This window comes from Podarcis erhardii, assembly GCF_964252035.2.
Source record: "Podarcis erhardii genome assembly, chromosome: 3".
NCBI lineage: Eukaryota > Metazoa > Chordata > Lepidosauria > Squamata > Lacertidae > Podarcis > Podarcis erhardii.
The window spans coordinates 78,160,666-78,182,519 of record NC_138507.1 but is presented as its reverse complement, the minus strand read 5'-3'; the positions used below and the strand labels follow the sequence as shown (position 1 = coordinate 78,182,519).

General features: G+C 41.8%; 2 protein-coding genes across 2 annotated transcripts in view; one reads left to right on the top strand and one right to left on the bottom strand.

The window, feature by feature from the left end:
* ACTN2 (actinin alpha 2) overlaps positions 1-15,807 on the bottom strand; it is a 52,250-nt gene extending 36,443 nt beyond the window's left edge. Inside the window, exons 1-6 of the mRNA XM_081856355.1 lie at positions 15,399-15,807; positions 8,435-8,549; positions 6,535-6,654; positions 5,324-5,410; positions 2,722-2,809; positions 855-933 (exon numbers count right to left, since the gene is read on the bottom strand). Coding sequence (XP_081712481.1) covers positions 855-933; positions 2,722-2,809; positions 5,324-5,410; positions 6,535-6,654; positions 8,435-8,549; positions 15,399-15,527 — 618 coding nt within the window. The 5' untranslated portion in view covers positions 15,528-15,807. The remainder of the gene's footprint in view (positions 1-854; positions 934-2,721; positions 2,810-5,323; positions 5,411-6,534; positions 6,655-8,434; positions 8,550-15,398) is intronic.
* A 4,813-nt stretch (positions 15,808-20,620) lies between these two features.
* Positions 20,621-21,854, top strand: part of HEATR1 (HEAT repeat containing 1) — a 40,189-nt gene continuing 38,955 nt past the window's right edge. Inside the window, exon 1 of the mRNA XM_081856403.1 lies at positions 20,621-20,761. The gene's annotated coding sequence lies outside the window, so the exon portion shown is untranslated. The remainder of the gene's footprint in view (positions 20,762-21,854) is intronic.

The following is a 21,854-nucleotide window of genomic DNA, read 5'->3' as shown; positions in this document are numbered from 1 at the left end:
AGAGGGCAGTGGCCTCACCCTGCCTAATGGCTGGGCCGGCCCTGTTGATTACTGCAGCTCCTTACAAAGGGCTCTCAGGCAGCTTTAAACATGTTTCACGTACACAGTCCAGCAAATTTTCAGCTGTGATAAAAGCCCCACTGAAATCAGTGGGACTTTAAGAGGGTGGGCTTTCCTGTGAAAAGAGCGGTATAAATTGGCAGATGCCTCCAAATGGTGGTATATTTTTGTGGCATACTTCAGCTCACATCATGGCGCACATTTGGGAATCACTGGTGTGATGAGACTATATATACGTAAGCAGCTTGAAACGCAGCAAGGTTCCCTGCATTTCAAGTCACGCTTGCTGTATACAACTGAGGGAAAAGGAGATGTCTTCACCTGAAGCACATTACCTGATTTTATTCCCCGTGCCTGCAACCCTTCCCCACAAAAAACTATTCAAAGAAGTTGTCGTCTGTGCATGCACAATGCTTGTCTGAACTGTACACACCTCATCTTAACTACAACTTGCATTTGCAAAATGGATGGAAGTTAGTTTGAGGGAAAACGATAAAACAGCAGTATTTCTTTAAAATCTACAGGATGCATATGGATTGTGGCTGACATAATGTGTATTCGTCTTCCAACACCAGCAGTGGGAGCACTCTGGGGCTGGAGTAAATGGTGATGTATACACAGCCTGACTTAGGATCATGTACTGCCTTATCTATATTTGTTGGGCAGGAGCCAGGAAGGAAAGCCACTTCATATTACTAAACATACCCCAGTTTACCATTAAGGAGACATGCTTAGCATGCAGGAAGTGAGCCAAATCACTGCAAATCACCATGCTCTTTCCCCAGATGGATGACCTTAGATAGCTTGGAGTAGTCAATAAGATCAGGTCGATGTCTATGGATAAGCGCACAGAGGGCAAGGCCGTCTTTCCAGCTTCACAACAAGCAACCAAAAATAAAATGAAAAGATGTTAATGAAATAATGACAACTGATCCTAGCAGCTCAGGGTCTGAAAACATGCAGAAGCTACACAATGTACCCAGTAATTATGTCATCGTCAAATTTGCTACAATTCCAGCGCTTGCTGTGTTTTGTTTTGCAAGACCTCATTTAGTGCTCAAAAGCACATTGAGAAGATCAAAGCATGAATTTGTGAATCTGGTAATCAAATGGGGTTTATTCTGCTTTTCGCACATAGTGAAAATGCCCAAATATTTTGAATGACATTTCACATCTACTTTGGGACTTTGGGATGTATCAGACTAAGTTATACTCAGCGCAGACCCATTGTAATTAATAGATATGACTAACTTAGGTCCATTCATTTCAATGGGTAGAGTAGAACTTAGATACACTCCATTGATTTTAATGGGTCTACTCTAAATATGACTTAGTACAACCTTATATTATAGAAGACCAGTTTCCTAAACAGTGGCCACTTCTGTGTAGGAAGGAACCTAGATAAATTGCATGCATTACGAATGATGAATGGATGTGTGTTTAACTTTGGCAAGAAGCTCTAATTGGTAGTAGTAAGACACTTGGCTGAATGGACTGTTGCTTTTACCCTGTAATTTGTCTGTTTTTAGATGTATATGGTACTCTTAAGGTGGCTCAGAAAACTATACCAATGCTAAAAGATTAAACCAGCAATAAGAGAACAGAATACTGACACTTCTTCTTGGTATGTACCGGTAACTTGAACAATTGGAGTGAATGGTGTATACAAGCATTCATTGCTTTTGAAACACAATACAGTGTTTAAAATCAACACTGAAATCTATTCATTACAACTGTCTGTAAAAACCTACCGTAACTAAAAATGCTGGATATTTGATAGAATGAAAATATTTTCAGTCACCTGAAATCCACTTTGTAAATAGTTTGTTATCCATAATGCATATGTTTTCTGCTCTGTTAATGGTCTATTACTAACAACGCAGATTTTTCAGTCCCTTGAATCTTAATTTGCTCTCTCTATATCCAGAATTCTGCTGCATTTCCATTCTATCTCTTCAAGAGTTCCGTGAAGTTTGAAAGCTTGCATACTCAACCTAATTAAATAACCTACTGTATTAAAGTACAACAAAAAAATCTAAGTTGCCTATCCTATGGACATTTACCAGGGAGAAAACCCCACTGAACACACTGGGACTTGCTTCTGGGTAAACATACATAGGATTGTACTGTTACACAGCAAGCACTGGAGGGGGGAAAATGTTCATTAATCGTTCCATAAATGCCCCCATTTTATCCTGTTTATGCCATGGTACCTCTGCAACTGTAATGAGCCTCTGAAGTGAATCTTAGTTCCAGTGTTTATGGAAGCGTTGCCATTAAGTTCATGCTGGCAATGCTAATTAATTTACAAGAATCCACATACTGTATATTTATTTCATACAGACTGGGGCCATGATAAGAAAGAAATATGCAGAGAGCCTTGGGGTTGATTCTTACATTGTAAGAGAAGTGCGGCTGCCAGTTCCCTTTGGCTCCGCCCTATATTACAATATGGAGTGCTGGCATGTGAGTGAACACATAGTTGGCCCCTCCCAACAATGATCTTGCTGTCTTAATGGCCAGAGTAACGTGGGAAGCATGAAGAGAAATAACAATCATGCCACCCCTGCAAGTTAAGAACCAGCCCTTTCGTCAAACTGCAAGGACCAAGGGATGTTCTCCATTCCATCGTTGAAATGGATGGCACAAAATGGCTGTTACCTCAGATGGAAGTTCTGAATGTTCACATTTCTGTACGGTGCTGTTTTCCTCTGGCACCACAGCAGTAGTCCTTCTTTGGCAGATGTCTCTGGAAAGGAGATGTATGAGGGAGGTAATGCAGCTTCGGGTCAAGATCACTTTATGGTGGTTTTTAAGTGTGTTTTGTTGAAACTGTTTAGAAGCCTCTCCAAGACTGGGAATCTTGTGCTTAGAAGTCTGCTTCTGACCTTGCCATTCCATGCAGGAAGGTCAGGGTGGGGTGGAGCCAGAACATTCACAGATATGGACTTGCACTCTTAGATCACCCGTGCATGAGTTGTTTGAACACAGAATAACACCTGACTGTTTTGTGTTTGATATAACTGAATCTCTGTTACAAAACATAGTGGTGTAATTCTATGAACAAGTAATGCTTGGGGGGGATGACTGAGAGATTCTGATCACGTAAATTCAGGGAGACTTCCCTCATCATGTAAGTATCCATGATTTATTCTTCTAATATTTACGGTATATTTGTCTTCATTAGCTCAACACAGGTTTCTAAGGCTGAATACATACTGGATGCACAGACATCCCCCTTCTATGCTGCTTTGGGAATGAGATTTTAGTGGAACTGTGACTTTAAGCACCAAACCGTCAAGCCTCTAGGTTTGTGCCTTCTAATATTGACTGATCAATGTTCTCTCTTGGAAACCTGCAAAAGCATAATTCATATTCAGAGAGGATAAATCAGAAATGCTTGATAGATTTCTTTCCCACTGTATGGTTTAATTGCTACAGTACAATCAAGGTAAAATAAATTTGTCAAGAATAATTATTCTCTAAATCAACAAATGAGGTGGAGGAAACAGTTAATTTGTTACATATTGTACTGCATAATGAAGGACATCTGTTTGCTCAAGCAAACAGTGCATAGTTGGTAATGAATCTACAGCTGCCCGAGTTCTTCATTTAAATATTTTATAAGTTGTTCATATATATATATATATATATATATATACACATATACATATATAACACTTGTTGCTAAGAGGCAAAAATAAATCTTTAAAATATAATAGAGTCTGCAACAGAAATCGTTTAAGAAATATCTTTCTGATTTCAACACCTAATGCTTACATAGTACAAAATATCCTATTTTTTCCAAACAACTGACAGTTTTAAATTGTTTAATTTGATCAAAACACATACTGGCAAGGCTCGACAGCCCATCAGCAAGTGCTTTTCTGTTTCAGTGAATGTAAATTTCAACCAAATGCAAAAGGTTTCTTAGGATTTTATCAGTGTCCCTTCTGAACATTCCATTTCATGTGCACCTGATGCTTCCTATGACTCATTATGCTTACAAGATGGCTGGTCATCCATTAGAAAACAGAAAGCCCATTCCAGGCATTGTCAAACTATCTGACTGGCTGAGCTACATAGCAAATTCTTGTGTTTCAGAGGTGCCTTAGAACTGTTAACGCTTCTAGTTTGTCTGAATGGAGATTTTATCTATCTATCTATCTATCTATCTATCTATCTATCTATATCTATCTATATCTATCTATCTATCTATCTATCTATCTATCTATCTATCTATCTATCATCTATCTATCTATCTATCTATCTATCTATCTATCTATATCTCATTTATTTTTATACTGCCCTTCATTCATCGATCTCAGGGCAGTTTACAACATAAAAATGTATGTAGGTATAGAAACCTCTACTTTTTGTACAGCTGGAATGTAGTCAGCTGTAGAAAGGTATGAGCCACATTCATTGTTCTGCCAAACATACAAAAGTTATATGTGTTTTATTTATTTTTAATCTACTGTTGATTATAACCATATTTGGAATTTTTAAATACGTTTTTATCAATATTTTAAATGTTGTTTTTTCTAAACCACTTAGAAGTGCTTCATACGGCTGAATGGTGTAATTTTTTGAAAAATAAATAAATAAAATAAACGTTATCTTTGACCCCCCCCCTTTCACTGGAACATGGCCCCAAAAAGTTTCCCTACAAGGAAATGCATCTCCCCAGGGTAGTAGGATATTAGCATGACAAGTTAATGCAGAACATCAAGGTATTAATAGAATCAGTCACACCAAATCACCATATGATGTTCTATATATCTTCTGAAGAATCACATGATACATCTCTCCTTGGACTGTACTACTTCAGAGTGTAGGTGGAGACTGCATGACTGAATCCTCCATCATGTAAAGACTAGAATGTTCCATTAAATGGTAGCATACCAGGAAGAAGGGTTTTAGTGTAGATGCTCTAGCTTTAAACCTTGATGTTCTAACTTTCTTTATGGAGAAAATGTATGTATTGAGGAGGTATTTCATCATGAAATCCCCTGTCTTCATTCTGAAGTGAAACTGTTCCAGGAGGGTTGTATCACACAAGTCTTCTTAATGTTTTTGAATGGGTGGTGATACTGAATATAAAGAGAACACAGATCTGAGGCTTCAGAGTAGTTAGTTCCTTACCCTCCCCATCAATAAACAGTTGCCATTTAAGTTCACATTTAAAAAAAAAAAATCCTCTGTCTCTTTCTGATGAGAGCTTCCCCTTGCCATAGGGCAATACCGTGGAGCATAGTCTTACCTTCTACTGAAATATCTTGAATTGCAAAACGAAGGATGATTGTCCAGATCATGCCCAGGGTCATTTTCACATTGCCATCTACAATTTCTGGTGTGAAACAGAATTGAAATTTTAAGCAATATGCTGTGATCAAAGAGTACATGCCTGCTATGATTTAAGTTTTGTGATTTTATTCATACAGTACGTGTTTATTTCTCAGCGATTGCTTCCAAGTTGTTCCTTCTGAAGATGTCTTAAACCAGTCTCACCTAACATGTTATTAAAGGACACAGAAGCAGAGAATTGCTTCTGTTGGTTCCATAGTCTTGTTCACTCCTTGAAATGCCCATAATTCATTTTTATTAATGCTGTTGTCTCACAACTTTCACAGAATTCTGCAAATAGTTATACCTAAGGTATAGAAACTAATCATAACTGTATTGAATGAAATGAACATGAATATGAACTGAACATCCAAAGATGTTGTTGATAAAAGAAACAAATTTGGAACACACAAATGCACACATGCGCGTGCACACACAGTATTGGTCCTGATTTCCTAGTGGAGTTTATATGGCGGTTCCATATAAAACTTTATTTCCACCTTCATTGCTCTTTCCCATCCACAGCAGACAATCTCCCCTTTAGGTTTGTTTCCCAATTTTTATTAAAATTGTTGAACTGATTCATGTTCCCTAAATGACCAAACTCCAAGACCTGAATTAAACATGATTCCAGGCTTGTTTAAAAATACTACAACCAATCCCAAATTTATTCACAGAGTGTTCTGTGCAGCTGCCTGTTGTTTAAACCAGAGCTCTTTGCCTATGTATGAAACATTAATAAGCGCACAACTGAACCGTGAGCTGATGGCCCAGTTCACAAAATGCCTCACAGGTAAAATCCTTGTTGTTACATGATCGCCCAAACTCTGTGTTTTCCTACCTTTTTCTTTCCAACATCTAGTTTTATGCAATTGATCACAGAGAGGAAATTATAACTAGTGTAGAGGCTATGCTGTGAGTTTTCTTTTAGGTGAAACGTATTAAATTCACAACCTTGGCTGATAAGGTGTAAAATAGTCAGTCTGACATGGAGTGGTGACAGTTTGAGAGAAGACAGAAATGAATGTTCCAAAATGCCCTTTGCCATATACTGAATCAAACCAGCTCTCAGAACTGTAATACATCATGGCTGAAAGCCAAGCCTTGTTGTTGCTATCTTCTACATACCTTCTGCACCAATCGAGACAAGTTTGACACCTTTGCTAGCTATAAAATCCAGGGCTTTGTTGACATTTGCAATTTTATGGAAACGCATCTTTCCTCTGTCTGGCTTTGGAAGTCTTTCTCCTGCAGGGAAGCAAATCAGATATATTTATTGACATTGACATGTGGCTCCAGGCACAGGCTAGCGACTAGACTGGTGAAGGGAGCATGCTGTCGCTGTAAACTATCTAAAACCATACACCAACCCGCATTACAGGTCTGTCTTATCTCCAGAGCCCATTCTCCCCTCCCTAAAGGCAAGTATAAAAGCGACTCACTTTGGAGATTTTTTTGTGTAGGAGCAAAAATCCCCATGCAAAATTGTTTTATCTGTCCAAAATATGTCAAATAAACTGTGTACTCCCTTTTCAGCTTATTTTTTGTTAGCACTTGGGAGCGTTTTACTATTAATAATAAAGCACTGAAGTCCTAATTCACAGCTCATCCTATCATTGTGCTCTAAGGATCCAGAAGGGCATCAAGCCCATCCTGGCTACACCATTCCAAGGCATAAGAACAGAGCTATGCTGGATCATGCCCAAGCCCCATCAAGTTCAGCATTCTTTTCCCATGGTAGCCAACCAGATGGCTATTTGAAGCCCACAAGCCAAGGCTCACTGGCAACTGATATTCACAGGTATATTGCCTCTGTCCTATAGGTAAGATATACCCAAAAGGAGTAGAAACATTTGATAGCCTTACTCTCCATTAATTTATCCTGCCCCTTTAAAAAAATCCAGGTATGCAGCTTTTAAAGCCATTTTTTGACTTGTAATTTTTGTCATTACATGAAATGGTTCAATAAAAAGTGGGCCAACTCTTTGCCTGTCTATCTCTCTACACACACAATAGACATATGCAAATAAACAAAACAAAGTTAAAAAAAGGAACAAAACTAATACTCAAGAGCATCTTTAGTTTAAATTACTCTTTCAGTTCATAGTATCAGTATAGTATCAGACAGACCCTTTAAAAAATGTATTCTTCTCCAGCCAAGTAACATGTACAAAAATGCAAATACTAAGGTATAGCATGCACAACACACATATATTGGTGAAAATAACATAAAAATGTGTGACATTAGGGAAAGTTGCTTTGTGTCACAGTTCACAGGCTAGCTGCCTAGTGAAATCAGAGACGTAGAGAGCTTCTTCCAGTTATTTAATTTAAATCAACAGAATACACAGCGAGAGCATGAATTATGCTCCCCTCATTCTCAAGATGTTGCTCAGAGTGTCCACTCCACCCACCCCCTTGCGGTACTTCCTAGCTTCCAAACCCCTCCTTACTGCCTACAGTGGCAGGCAATGGAATCTTTCTGTCTCTGTTCAGCCTTCTGCTCTAAGATGCAAAGGAATCGCCTGATCCTTAGAAAAGGAGGAGGTTCTACCAGGCTTTCAAGTGACATAGTGCCCACTGGCTGCTGTGCTGTTTCTCTCATTTCTGAATCCTGTCTCTGTTCAGGTCTAAAGCATCTGCTAGCTTTCTCCTGCTCTTCACCCTCCATTTTTCCCAGCTCTTTGCTTCTTCTTCTAGAGTGTGTCCTGTTCGCCACCACCAAGAACCTGGGTCCATACTATCATCATCTTCCTCCTGCCTGGAAGTCTCTTGGGGTGGAAGTCTCCACCAATGTTCCTCATCTGCCCAGTCCCTGACACTTTGCTAAAATGTGTGTCTTAGGCATTTTCATGACAACTTTTAAAAACACACATGCACATGCCATAAACTGATGTGGAAATGTGAAGAACTGAATTTAATACTGGAAAACATGAGAAACTAAAAGGAATAGATTCACCTGCCTCTAAAGCGATGGCGAAATACATTTTGACAAGATACATATCATTTGCTGCCTTCTAAAACTAACCTGAAATGACTTCCAAGAGCAACATCAGTTTAAGGCCATTCCTGAAATCCTCTTCAATGTTCTCGATCTGCGTGCCTGCTTTCCGTAGGTGGGAATTGCACCATGCTGTAAATGTCTGCAATCACAGATTAAGAGTGTTAGGAAAAGATGGTAAATAGCTATTAACAGGAAATGTTAGAGCCTTCGATAATTTTTTTTAGGAAACTTAGTTTCAAAGCAATGCTACAGCTTAAGTGAAGATGCAAACATTCCTAAATGTTTAGCTTTGCTGTTGACAAATGCATGAAAGATATGTCTTGTGTATTTATCAATAAAGGTAAAGGTACCCCTGCCCGTACGGGCCAGTCGTGTCCGACTCTAGGGTTGCGCGCCCATCTCGCTTAAGAGGCTGGGGGCCAGCGCTGTCTGGAGACACTTCCGGGTCACGTGGCCAGCGTGATGAAGCTGCTCTGGTGAGCCTGCACCAGCGCAGCACACGGAGACGCCGTTTACCTTCCCGCTATAAAGCGGTACCTATTTATCTACTTGCACTTAAGAGTGCTTTCGAACTGCTAGGTAGGCAGGAGCTGGGACCGAACGACGGGAGCTCACCCCGCCGCGGGGATTCGAACCGCTGACCATACGATCGGCAAGTCCTAGGCGCTGAGGTTTTGCCCACAGCGCCACCCGCGTCCCCCTCAATATCTATCAATAGCAAGGCCATTTATGGTATTTTACCATTCTTATGTACATAATAAGCATCACGCCACACATTATGCTGTGTGTCTCCACTGGATACCTTGTATTGCCCTCATAGCACACATATGAAATCAACACACATTATTTGCCTCACCTGTTACGGTACATCCTATAGATTACATGTGGTGTACACAATAGTGGCACAACAATCCTATAAATGTCTAGTTGGAATTTAGTCCCATAGGTTTCATTGGGGCTTACCGCAAAAAAAGCATGTATAGAATTGCAGCCTAAACTTGTGGTATGTGAAGTGGCTTTAAAGTGGGCCAACAGATGCCCGATGATGTGGAGATTTGCTTATAACAGGCCTCCTTCCACTGAGGGTCTCCTTCCACTGAGAGACCTCAAAAACCACGACATGGTGGAACAGAAGTAGTTTGCCTGGTGGGGCAGAGCCGCTATGCTAGTGGGTCACTATTGCTTACCAGGAGGGAGAGTGGGAGGGGCAATGCAGTGCAAGCCGATTCTGTGATAGGAGTTTGAAAAGAGTAGGCTATTAAGTGACAATTTCAGTCACCTAGTGCCATAAGAATCAGTGCTGCTATTAAAAGCAGGACAGACCCCAAATATTGTGCATGTATTAGCAAAAATGACATACACAAATGTATTACGTTTGGAGAAATTGTCTGGCAGGGATGTGTAATTAGGGGAGGGACACACTAAAATGCTGAGGAGTTTTCATAAGGCTTTTAAACAAATTCTGGAAACATGGGAAATGAAATACCTAAAAGGCCCAACAAGCCAAATGTGCAGAACTGAGGAAATTCCATTGCCTTTTGTGCTATGTAGTCCTCTTTCTTGAGCCTTTCATAGAATCATATAGTTGTAGAGTTGGAAGGGACCAGAAGAGTTATTTAGTTCAACCCCCTGCGATGCAGGAATCTTTTGTCCAACGTGGGGCTCAAACCCACAACCTTGAGATTAAGACCTTCATGCTCTACCAACTGAGCTATCCCTTTATTCTGTTTCCATGTGCTGGGACTGGGAGCATGAGCTGCTGTCTCTGACTAATCTATTCTATTAATAGTCATTGCACAACTATTCAAAATATGCTCAGGTCTTAGCGATCAAGCTGTGGCCAACATCTAGCACTGTGCCCTGTACATTTTTAATCCTTTAGGATTTGAAAAGGTATTGCATTAATTAGACAGAACAAATGCCCCTCCCTCACTGCTCAACACATAGAAGCAGAGCAGGGTATCAGATGGAAGTGAAACACCAGGTGGAACTTGGAAGTCCATGTAGCAACCATGCTGCAAGCAAATACAAGGAAATCTCAATTTTTGCACTTAGTCTCACAAAGATCCTCCCCCCCCCCCCCCGCCATTCAAGCTAAACACACCTGAGCACATCTTTAAAAGTGTGCTACCAACAGAAGATACAGGAAAAGCCAAAGCCTTTCTAGGATATCAGGATATACCACAACAGTTTTAAGTTTCTTTTCTTTTCTTTTTTCAGTCTAAGGGCCACATTCCCTTGTGAGAAACCTTTTAGGGGCCGCATGCATGCCAGAACAAAAGGTACAGCTCTTACGTTCTAGAGTAAGATACGATGCAGTCATACAAATGTCAGAGCTGTCCAAAGGCATACACATCTCTCCAATCGGGCAACCAAAATGCATTATCATAGGATATATTCTTAACTCGAGGTACTACTTCCGGGTTAGCGGAGTCTGTAACCTGAAGCATTTGTAACCCGAACCGTTTGTAACCCAAGGTACCACTGTATTTTGAGATGCCCACACCACTTTTTTAGATTTCCGAATGTGTTTGAAGGCCTAAAAAAGTATGGGACCCCTGCGCTAGAAAGCAGTCTGTGGCTCCATTTAGGCAAAAAAGTGGTCCAAACACGTAAATTCTCAGTGTGTTTGTAAACTATTAATAGACTATTCTATACATTCCCAATGCTCAGAAGCCATAGCACTGCAAGCACAACTGGAATTCCCTGGAAAAGGATCAGATTCAGGCAGCTGCTGCTGACAGAAGCTTTGCAGAAGGGATAGTGATCTTGCAACCAAGGGGACCCGGCCTAAACCCTTACTGGTGGATGTACCAGGGCAAGTGTGCCTGCTTGAAAAGAGAACTGCTTTAAAAAGAGGATAAAAACTACCGCTCAGTTGCAAATACACCCTTTGGGCAGACTTCTGCTTGCACACTAGAACTTCCCCTTCCTCTCCTTCCCCTGACAGCCTCTTCTGCTCACCAAATCTACTCTGGACCAGATTCTGCAGGTGGTTGGAAGCTGCAGGGAGGAGGCGGAGTAGGCCTGTTGTGTAAACAAAAGTTCAATCCACTCACATATAGACACAATGCAGCTGAATGCACATTTGGAGCTGTGTTGATTTGCACTTGCAGTTCCCAGTAAACATATTCTGACACATGATAAGGTGGTGGTGTGAATCAACCCTATTAATGAATTAAAATAAATCACTGTATTAAAGAGTGGCTGAATCTAACTTTAATTGATCTGATTTTCATTAACTTGTTTTATACATTAAACAATGACTTTCATATACAGGGACAGTTTTATTAAATCTGCCATCTTTCTTAACTTTAGTTTCTTTCTGTTTCCCACCTATTCCCCTGACACTCTATGCAGTGCCCTACATGTGCACACCACATTAATAGAAAACTTTGAAACCGAGAATTCCCCAGCACTGGGTCTGAATTATTTCAGACCATGAGACCCTATGAGATGGAGTTATAATTAGGCGTCACGTCCACTGTAATCCTAAGGACGTCATCATGTGTAACCAGCAACTGTTGACAGATCTCATACCATGCATATCCTGAAATGGCAAGTCTGGAGAGTGCAGCCCACAATAGAAACAATGGCATTTATTTTTGTCCTGTTCCAAGATTGTCTCATAGAACATGTATGCTAGCCAACTGCCAGGCTTGCTTGAAGATCACCGTTCAATATTATATTACTCGTTTGAACAAAGCTCAACAACCAGGCAGCTACAGTCTTCTCGTCGTATATACGGACATCAGGAATGTACTTTGTGGAGCTTATTATAGCACTATGGAGAAGAGTCTGACACCCTCAGAACTTTTCAAATCCATCAATCCTACTGAGAGAGGATGTTGTTCGTACTGATCTCCAAGCCATGGAAAAAAGAATGCCTTCTATCAGATACTATTTATAGACATGTGCATCCATTTAACATTTGTTTCAAAGGTTCAGGACAATGGAAAGTAATAATGGTTGCAATCCGCTAGCACTACTGCTGCACAGCCTCCATTCACATCTGTGGGACTTGCCAAGACAGGGTTGCCATATTTAAAAAATCAGGACAGAAAAGTTGTTGAGGGTTGTTGTTTTTTGCAAAATCACAAAGAAATTGGGCATTTTTAAGCTTTTTTTTTTTTTTTTTTTTAAAGGAAAATCGGCGCAAAAATGACGCTGCTGACATCAGTTGCTTTATGGCCGAATTTTCCCAGACATTTAACCGATTTCTCCCAGGACACTGCTTTCAGATACAGTATTCCATGTATGTCTAGGATATTCCAGACATATGGCAAACCTAGAGTATGTTCCATTGAAATTAATGGGTGGCTTCTTCAACTGCATCCTGAAATATTGTCTAATTATTGGTGTTAAACCCACAATGTTTTCACAAAACATTAGGATTATAAAAGCAAATGACATGTTCCCTTGGGCCAATAGCATCTTTTCATGCTACTGAAATTCTTTTGGATCACATAAGTAGGTTGTGTGGGTGTTTTAAAAAATCCATGCTTCATTTTCAGAAAATCAAAATAATAAATAAGTGTAAATTATTCTGCTGGGAATCCAGATAGATAAGGCTGCAATCGAAAGAAAATCAGTCATGCTTTACACTACTGAAACAAATGGGAAATTTATTTAGGCATGACAAACTTTATTGTGGGCTAATCAATGTTTGTATTCAAAGTCTGAAGCAAAAGTTTAAAAAAAACTTTGTCATTTATTTTCTTTTATGGGGCCACACAACCTTCAGTTTCAGGTGAGAAGACCATTTGTTTGAGAAGTTTTATTGGTGCAAATCAACTGTATAATCAGAACCAACCCTTGATTAGTCCAGATTATAATAATTTCTCATTCCTATAAGAGGGAACCAATAGATTTCACAACAAATTTGTCACACTGCTTTGAAAATATTTTATATCCTATCAGCTTGCTAGCCTTATACAGATTAGTCTTTGACTGGAAGCATGTAAATTCAAAGATTGCCTCTTGAAAGATCAATGGGGCAGGTAGGACCCCGGCTTTGGAATGCCCTCCCTAAAGAGATATGCCTAGTGCTGGCTTAGCCATCCTTTAGCATCAGGTTAAGACACTTTTATTTACTCAGGAATTTTAATGTGTATAGCTCCTGCATCTGCCTGGTTCTTTTTAATTATTAATTTTTTATTTTCCTTTCTTTGATGCTGGTTGCCTTTTGCTAGTGTTTCACTGCATTTTGTATTACCTTTGAATCAATTTGTTATCTATATTGTTGTTTTGATGAAGGAAGCAGGGGTGTAGATCTGGCTCAAATTCATGTTAGGAAATGGTCAACACCATGGAAGGCAATGGATGAGTTCAAAAATACTGAAGTATTTTTTTTTTAGCTGAAAGCATTTTCAAACAAAATTGGGGGAAGGGGGAATTATCCACGAGTAAATTCTTCCATAGAAATCCTGTAAAAATGAAAAGGTAGCTAAACAAGAGCTACTTCTTTGCTCTTGTGATGTTTTCATTTAATTCCATGGGGTTTTTGCAAGAGAACTTCCTAGGGAAATTATAGTCAAGTGTGCTGTAGAATAGATTACAAGGCTAGGACTGAAAGACCCAGGTTCAAATTTCAACTCAGCCACTGGGTGACTGTGGGCCAGTCACTATCTCACAGCCTAACCTACCTCACGGGGTTGTTATGAGGATAAAAAGGGGCTGGTGGAGAACCATGTATTCTGCTTTGATTTCCTTGTATGAAAGATAAGATATAAATTAAATTAAAAACAAACAAACAAAAACCCCACTACATCAGCCTTCCTCAACCTGGTGCTGTCCAAATGTTTTGGACTACAACTCCCATCAGGTGCTAATGGGAGCTGTAGCCCAAAGCATTTGAAGGGTGCCAGATTGGGAATGCCTGTAGAGTTGTACCTCGGGTTACAGACGCTTCAGGTTACAGACTCCGCTAACCCAGAAATAGTACCTTGGGTTAAGAACTTTGCTTCAGGATGAGAACATAAATTGTGCAGTGGCAGCGCAGTGGAAGTGGGAGGCCCCATTAGCTAAAGTGGTACCTCAGGTTAAGAACAGTTTCAGGTTAAGAACGGACCTCCAGAATGAATTAAGTTCTTAACCCGAGGTACCACTCTACTACTTTTTACATTAAATATTTAACTGTGTTTAATAAGTCTCTTTTGTTCTATTTGGTTGGGATCCAACTCATGAGTTTCATCAGTGGAAGCCTGCACAAAGAATTCTGGTTGTACAATGGAACTTTCCTCCTTTTCTCCTCCTGTGTGCCCCCTGAAACTGGCTTGGGGACAGGGAGGGACCACAAACCCCTCCCCAAACAGCACACACTCTGGGCGTGGGGGGGGGGAGGGGAATCATTCCATCAGGCAAGCCAAAATGCTTGCCCTGGTGGAACTATCACCTTAGCGGGACATTGAATTCCTCCCTTTATTTCATTTCATTTAAACAATGCTACAGTAGGCATTCTCAAGTTTGTGATTTTGCTGTTATCGCCAACGATTGTAGCTTCCCTCCCACAGCAAATTGTTCTCCAGGCACCATCCACAGTGCCAAACCTGAGCACCCCTTCCTCACAGCTGCCATTTAAAACAACACCATGGAACAGAATCATATAATCAAAGTGTAGAGTTGGAACGGACCACAAGGGTCATCTAGTCCAACCCCCTGCAATTCAAGAATCTTTTGCCCAACATGGGGCTCGGACCCACAACCCTGAGATTAAGAGTCTCATGCTCTACCAACTGAGCTATCCCTCATCACACATTGAACAGAACATGCACAAAAGTGTACAGGCTCCTTGAGCAAGTGAAGATGAAACTTCACCCGTTGGGTGTCTCTGGGGACCAGTTTACATTTCTCAGTTTAACCTACCTCACAAGGTTGTTGTGAGTATATAATTGGGAAGGGGAAGAGTCATGTACACCACCCTTAGTTCCTTGGAAGAAAGATGGGATATACTGTAAATCCAGTGAATAAGTAAAGAATCTTTCCTGACCTTTCTTTGCTGTTTCTCCCATGCAGGGTCCAGGAGCAGGTCCCTGTCCCATTCTTCCTCTTGGTTCATATACTCGTCCTCTTCATACTCATAGTTATAATGTATGCTAGTGTCTATTTGGGTTGTCATGTTGTTTTAAGAATCAGATGGCTTTTCACACCTGCAGAGGTTTCTTGGCTCTTAATAAGAAGTTCTCAAAAATAAATTGATCAGGCAGGCAGGCAGGCAATTCTGTCTTCTTTTATTTTCTTTCTTCTGCAGGAAAGTCTTGCTGGTGTGTGAGAGAGGGAAGTTTTCAGGTTGCAGGTTAAGAGCTTGCCTTCACTTTCTTCCTGTCTTTCTTTCTGCCCCTGGACTGCTACTGTGATTCTCCGAAAGGAAGCCTGGCTCGTGCCGAAGGCTGATTCCGATTCTGCCTCTTATCCCCTTGCCTTGTCACGTGTCTCTGCACTGCCTCCCACATCCATCCCCCTCCCCTCTTTTCCCAAGTCCCTCCTTAGATGCTCGCAAGCCGAATTTCAACAGGCTGAACAATCTCCTCCCCCCGCCTTAAAAAGTGGATAAAATAGACGTGTGTATTTTCAATCTTAGGAAAAAGGACGATAGGCCTGCCATGCCCTATTGTCCTTTTTCTAAGGAACATCAGGAGAGAGAGTTGCAAGAGGAGAGAGGATGCTTTAGAGATAAAGTCTCCGAACCTCTGGGGTTTCTCCACTCAACAGCGATGGATTTAGGAAGGCAGTTCCCCTTGGATTCAAGCAGAACATGGCTCTTATTCCTTGGCTTCTCAGCCTGCTTTCTTGCTTCTACCTTCTAGCTCACACACCTCAACTCTGGCCTTTGTCTTTCTAACAGACAGTTGAGAGAGGGGTGCCACCCATTTGTTTTCTAGCACAGAACCACTTCCTTAGTTACCTTAATGACTCATACATAGGCTGTTACAAAGAAACTTGCCTGGCTATTCCAGCAATCAAATCCTTGTCGGATCCAGGCATACAGTCTACTGCCCACCCCCCAAATTCACAGCAATACAGATGCTAAGTATCAGGAAAACGCTTAGTTGGAAAATATGGGAAGTTCAAAAAACAACAAGCCTCTACAATGAAATTAGATTGGTCCATAATTAGTAATGTATTTTGAAATGTTAATTTCTACATAGAAAAGCTTGGAAATAAACATGTGATTTGTACAACAACAACAAAAAAACCCCACATGGGGGAATTATTCACAGGTGACCAACACCCTAAATTGTAAACATACTCTTTGAAATAATCATTTTTATTTCAATGGAGCTAATTTACATGCAAGCACATTTAGCATTGCTGCCTTATTCTGGCAGTCTTATTAAATTTAAAAAAGGTTACCCCAAAATGATCTGTGAATCAGTCTTTCTCCCTGTCCGTTAAGGCACTAGAACTGAAGAAACACCATCCAGGCTTACAATGTAATACACACGGTGACAGGTGGAAAACTACAAATAGTGCTGGCATAAGGTTGGAAAAAATGGTGCGACACATCCAGGATTTTAAAAATGGTTCTACAAAGGGAATGCAAGGGGAGGGAGTGTGGAGCAGAGAGGGAGAGAAAGGGAGGCCAGGACAGGGTTTAGAATAACCTATTACAAGCTTTCAGACAGTCATGTGTACTCAGCTGCATTTCTGTTTCACATTAGCTCGTGAAATTTCCAGAATAATAAGCAAAGGGCAAAAAACCTGGATTTCTAGTGCCAGTCTGAAGTCTAATGTATATACAGTAGTTAGTAAAATCTCTCCCCCCCCCCCCCCCGCCCGCAGTGCTTTCACTATTTTGAAATATGTGCCACACTCTTCAACGCTGCTTTAAACTCAATCTCTACAGTACAAATTTAGCAGATTGGATGGTTGCTGACTCCATCCCATTGACATCCCTACTGAACCCATCCTGCCCAAGGCTGCCCAACCCCACCTAGACTTCAAACTACCTGTTCCAAAGGATGCTGTGCCCTTACCTGGCATCTTTATCAGAAGCACAAGCTGGCCACAAAAGGGTTCTCACCCTCAGCCCTGGTATCCTTGTCCATAAGAGGGGTTGGCTCAAGACAGCAGCCATGAATCTTGAAGCCAACCATGATGCTGACACGAATCACAATCTGTTTCAGTATTTTAACTCCCTGTGTGTTTTAACGTATTGTAATTATTGCCTTATTTTACAGTTTTATCTTTTTGTAAAGTGATGGATATAATTTTCATGAAATAAAAATAAGCAAATAAATAAATGTCCCCCTGCCCCTAGGAAAACAAGCTGGTTAGGCCTCATCTTGATCTAAAGCAAGAGTGAGGAGCCTTTATCTTTCCCCCGTCCTGACAGACCTGCTTTGAGAGGTCGGCAGAACCATCCAAGCAGAACTGAACGATCTGTACTTTAGCTGGACTTAGATGTCCCTCGGGGTCCCTTCCCACTATATAATTCTGTGATTCTATTAGTTCCATCCTGCATTCTGCAGTCACAACTCTACCTGCCCCACAGCTTACAATAAAGAAGTCGTCAGGTGTGTGTGGTTCGGGGCCAAATGAGGTGTGCTGCGCCAAGTTTGGCCCAAGAACTATAGGTTCCCAACCCCTGATTTAGTGAGTCCAATCAGGGTCTAGTCAGTCTGAGAAGTTGATGCCAGTAAATTACATCACCCTTTGACCATGTGGCCAAAACTGGAATCAATTTGTTGGCAATCCCTCATTTAAATGCAGTACATTCAAATAATTTCTGCAGGATAGTATCCCAAAGGTTGTTCACTGAGGACTGTATTCAGCTAAATAATGGTGCCAAGTGGGAAGACTTCTACTTACCCAATGGGACTTTCTCCCCTCCTTGAGTCATCCCCAGATCTGCTTCAGAGGATAGGGGGATCCCTAGAGCAGATTTAGGGGACACAGGTCAGGAGGAGAGGGGCAGGATTTTTCACTGTGCAAGGAGAAAATGGAAATTTGCACTATGCTGAATTCTACCCTGAGGCGTTTTTGGGGCTCACTTTCCAATGCAGCCCCACATGTGCTCGAAGGAGGGACCCTTGAGGACTGGGAGCTCCTCTGAAGTAATATTCACTGTATCACTGGGATGCAGCTAGAAGGGGAAATCTGTGGAGGTAGAAAACAGATCTGACCCACAGGCGCCTAGATCCACCAGCGGGAGAATTTAGCAGAGTTAAAAACACTTTCAGCATTAACTGGTAGTATAGCATGGAATATATTTTGTTAAACCCAGTGCTTTTTTCTGGGGGTACGCAGGGGTACACATACCCCTAAAGTGAATCTAAGTTTGGCCTCATTGAGGGGCAGTATTTCAATGTGAGTAGGAAAATGAGAGGACCCCTAAACATTTTTTTTTAGGAAAAAAAGCACTGGTTAAACCTTTTTGCATATCCCATTTAGTCTGTCTTAAAAAACGGTTGCCCCTCTCTGTCTGCCTCTCTAGTGATGAACAGACCACACACAGCAGTATTTTTAGGAGCACCAGTGAAGTGGTCTCTGATCCTAGGATCCCGTATCCTAGGATTTGGAGAGGAACCACAGCTCAGTGGCAGAGTACATGCTTTGCATACAGGTTTAATCCGTGCTATCTCTAGTTAAAAGAAGCAAGCATCTGGTAATGAGAAAAGTTATCTGCCTGAAATGGTAGCTGCTGCCAGTCAGAGTGGGCCATAATGAACTAAAGGGGGGAAAATTGGCACAGGGGAGTTTCTTATGTTTCCATTATCATTAGCAATGTTGCGGAGAATGCTGGAATGTCACTCATGGACACATGATACAACCACTTAATGTGGGCAGAATGATGTGGGCTCGTCTCCTTGTCTTGTGTGCATTGCAGTATCCTGCCTTCCATTACACCTACATTCTGGTGAAATCCTCACCTAGGAATCTCTGCTCTCTCATTTATCACTTTTTCCTATTATCCAGCGCCTGCCATTCCCTTCATCTAGAACTTCTTCACTGAACACAGAAAATGTGTCACCTCTGTCTCTTAAATTTACAAGCCATGCATTTTCACAGTAAATTGCATTTAAAATGATCAGGCGGCAGCCTTGTTCTATTCAGAAAAAGATGCACAATAATATAGATGTGTTGTTAGGAAGTGTTGATGTTCTGTGTTGTTGGCGTCACAGCATGCAAAATGATTAATGGGGTAATCCCAAGGTTAAAACAAGTGGGAGGCACAGTGTGAATTACCCTCTAAATCATCGCAGCAATACAAGCCAACATCTGTGCCTGGGGATTCAATGCTTCTCATTCTTCCTGTGAAAGATGGCACAGAAGTTTAATTTGTATTTTAATAATGCCTCCTTCCTTGCAGTACTGTGCAAACATAGAATCCAATCCTTCCCTAGGTGGGTTGAGTGAATGTGATGGAAGAATCTCCATAAGGTGTAAAGAGCCCTCTTTCCTTCTCTCCCCCAGTTCAAGCATGCATGAGTTCACATGGGGAATGGGAGGCATCTGGTTCCCATATCCATCCCCCCTTATTCCACTTGGTCAGGGAGCACATGCTGAGTGCGAGAGATTGGATGTGGATGCAAGTGTGCATAGGACTGCCATTTTCTATAATTGCCTAATGCAGTGACCTGCTTGTGTGCTCATGAGAGGGAGGGGAGCAAGTAGCTGTTAATGGGGACCTCTCTCTCTCTCTCTGCGTGCAGAAAACCAAATCTTCCCGTTTCTTTGAGTTTAATCTGGCAGTCCTGCAATCCTATGGGTCTTTACTAAACTATGTCCTACAGTTCAGTGGAGCTTATTCCCTAGTTCAGAGATGGCTGCTCCCTTGTTCCGGGGCCTAATCCGGCCCCTCAAGTAGTTTTTTCTCCCTTCCTCAAAAAAACACCACCCTTTTTTTGGCAGCAAAAAGAATAAAAATGACAGTAGGCGAAGCACGGAGGTGGGCTGAGCCCAGCAACTCTGATAGGTTTTATCGACTGAAGCAAATGAGATGTTTTTCACACACACACACACACACAGAGTTCCTCTGCCAAATGAAAATGCTATACCAATGTTGTCTTTCAGACTTCACGTTAACTATGGAGAATAAATAAATAAGCAAGCGGAGTCCCCAAACAAAGCTGAATTCATTGCGCATCCCCTTGTTTAATTCTTCCTTTCTCAGCAGCGTTAGTCGGCCACATGGCGGCCGGACGCCTCGCGGGGGCAGCAGAGAGCAAAGACCGGGTGGGAGGAAGGGAAAGACGCCGGCTCCGTTACCCTTGCTATTACCTTCTAACGACGGAAGCGGAAGCACGCGTCCCCCGCTCTCGCTTCCGGGTCATAGGTGAAACACCTGGTGGACCTTCCCACGTGGAGGGAAAAGAAAAAGAAGCACCGTGGGAACCGGCAGCGTCCCAGGTTAGTCCTTTCCGCTCGAGATCTCGCCTTCTCTCAGCACGAAGCTCTGTCGGAACAGGCAGCGGCTTCAGATACCGTGAAGAGTTTGAGCTCCTTTCTCCCCGGGTCTCCCATTGCCTTTCGAGGCTCAGCTGCTCGTGCAGCTCTGCAACATTGGATCAGTCGCTGAAGAGTTACCACTGAGTCTTGATTCATTATATTAACTGCAGGCCCACTTTCATTATTGACTATGGAATATTTGTCATTCATTTGCATTTTGCTGTGCTCTTAGTATCTGCCATTTTTCACGGCCAGTTTTTTCTTTGCAGTCCATCTTTCTCGAGAGCTTTCAAGAAGGTTCTTTGTCAAGCCCCAACTCTGGCTTCATAGCATAGGAAGAAGGGGTTGGGGAGAAGGATGCAATACATATAGACAGTGAGCATGCCCTTTTAATGGTTATAGGTCATGTAAGGGACATGGGTGGCGCTATGGTCTAAACCACTGAAGCCTCTTGGGCTTGCTGATCAGAAGATCAGTGGTTCAAATCTCTGCGATGGGGTGAGCTCCTGTTGCTCTGTCCCAGCTGCTGCCAAGCTAGCAGTTCAAAAGCACGCCAGTGCAAGTAGATAAGTAGGTACTGCTGCGGCGGGAAGATAAATGGTGTTTCTGTGCGCTCTGGTTTCTGTCACGGTGTTCTGTTGCACAAGAAGCGGTTTAGTCATGCTGGCCGCATAACTCAGAAAGCTGTCTATGGACAAACGCTGGCTCCCTCAGCCTGAAAGCGAGGTGAGCGCTGCAACTCCAGAGTTGCCTTTGACTGGACTTAACCGTCCAGGGGTCCTTTACCTTATAGGTCCTGTACAGAGTGTAGCTGACGGTTGTAGGTCTAGAAAGGTGTGAACACCGCAGAATGTGGTGGAAAGTATAGCCTGGTCCTATGCTTGTTTAACCTGAATTAAGAGCTGAATTAAGGTTCAGGAAGGTGGTGTTCAATAGGGCTTGATTCCATGTAAGTGCGGGATGGCGAGGTTCACAAACACAATTCATGTGTGACTACCCATCAAGTGATGTTTCCTTGCTCAGGGAGAAAGCTAGTCCCCATTTTAAAGTATTG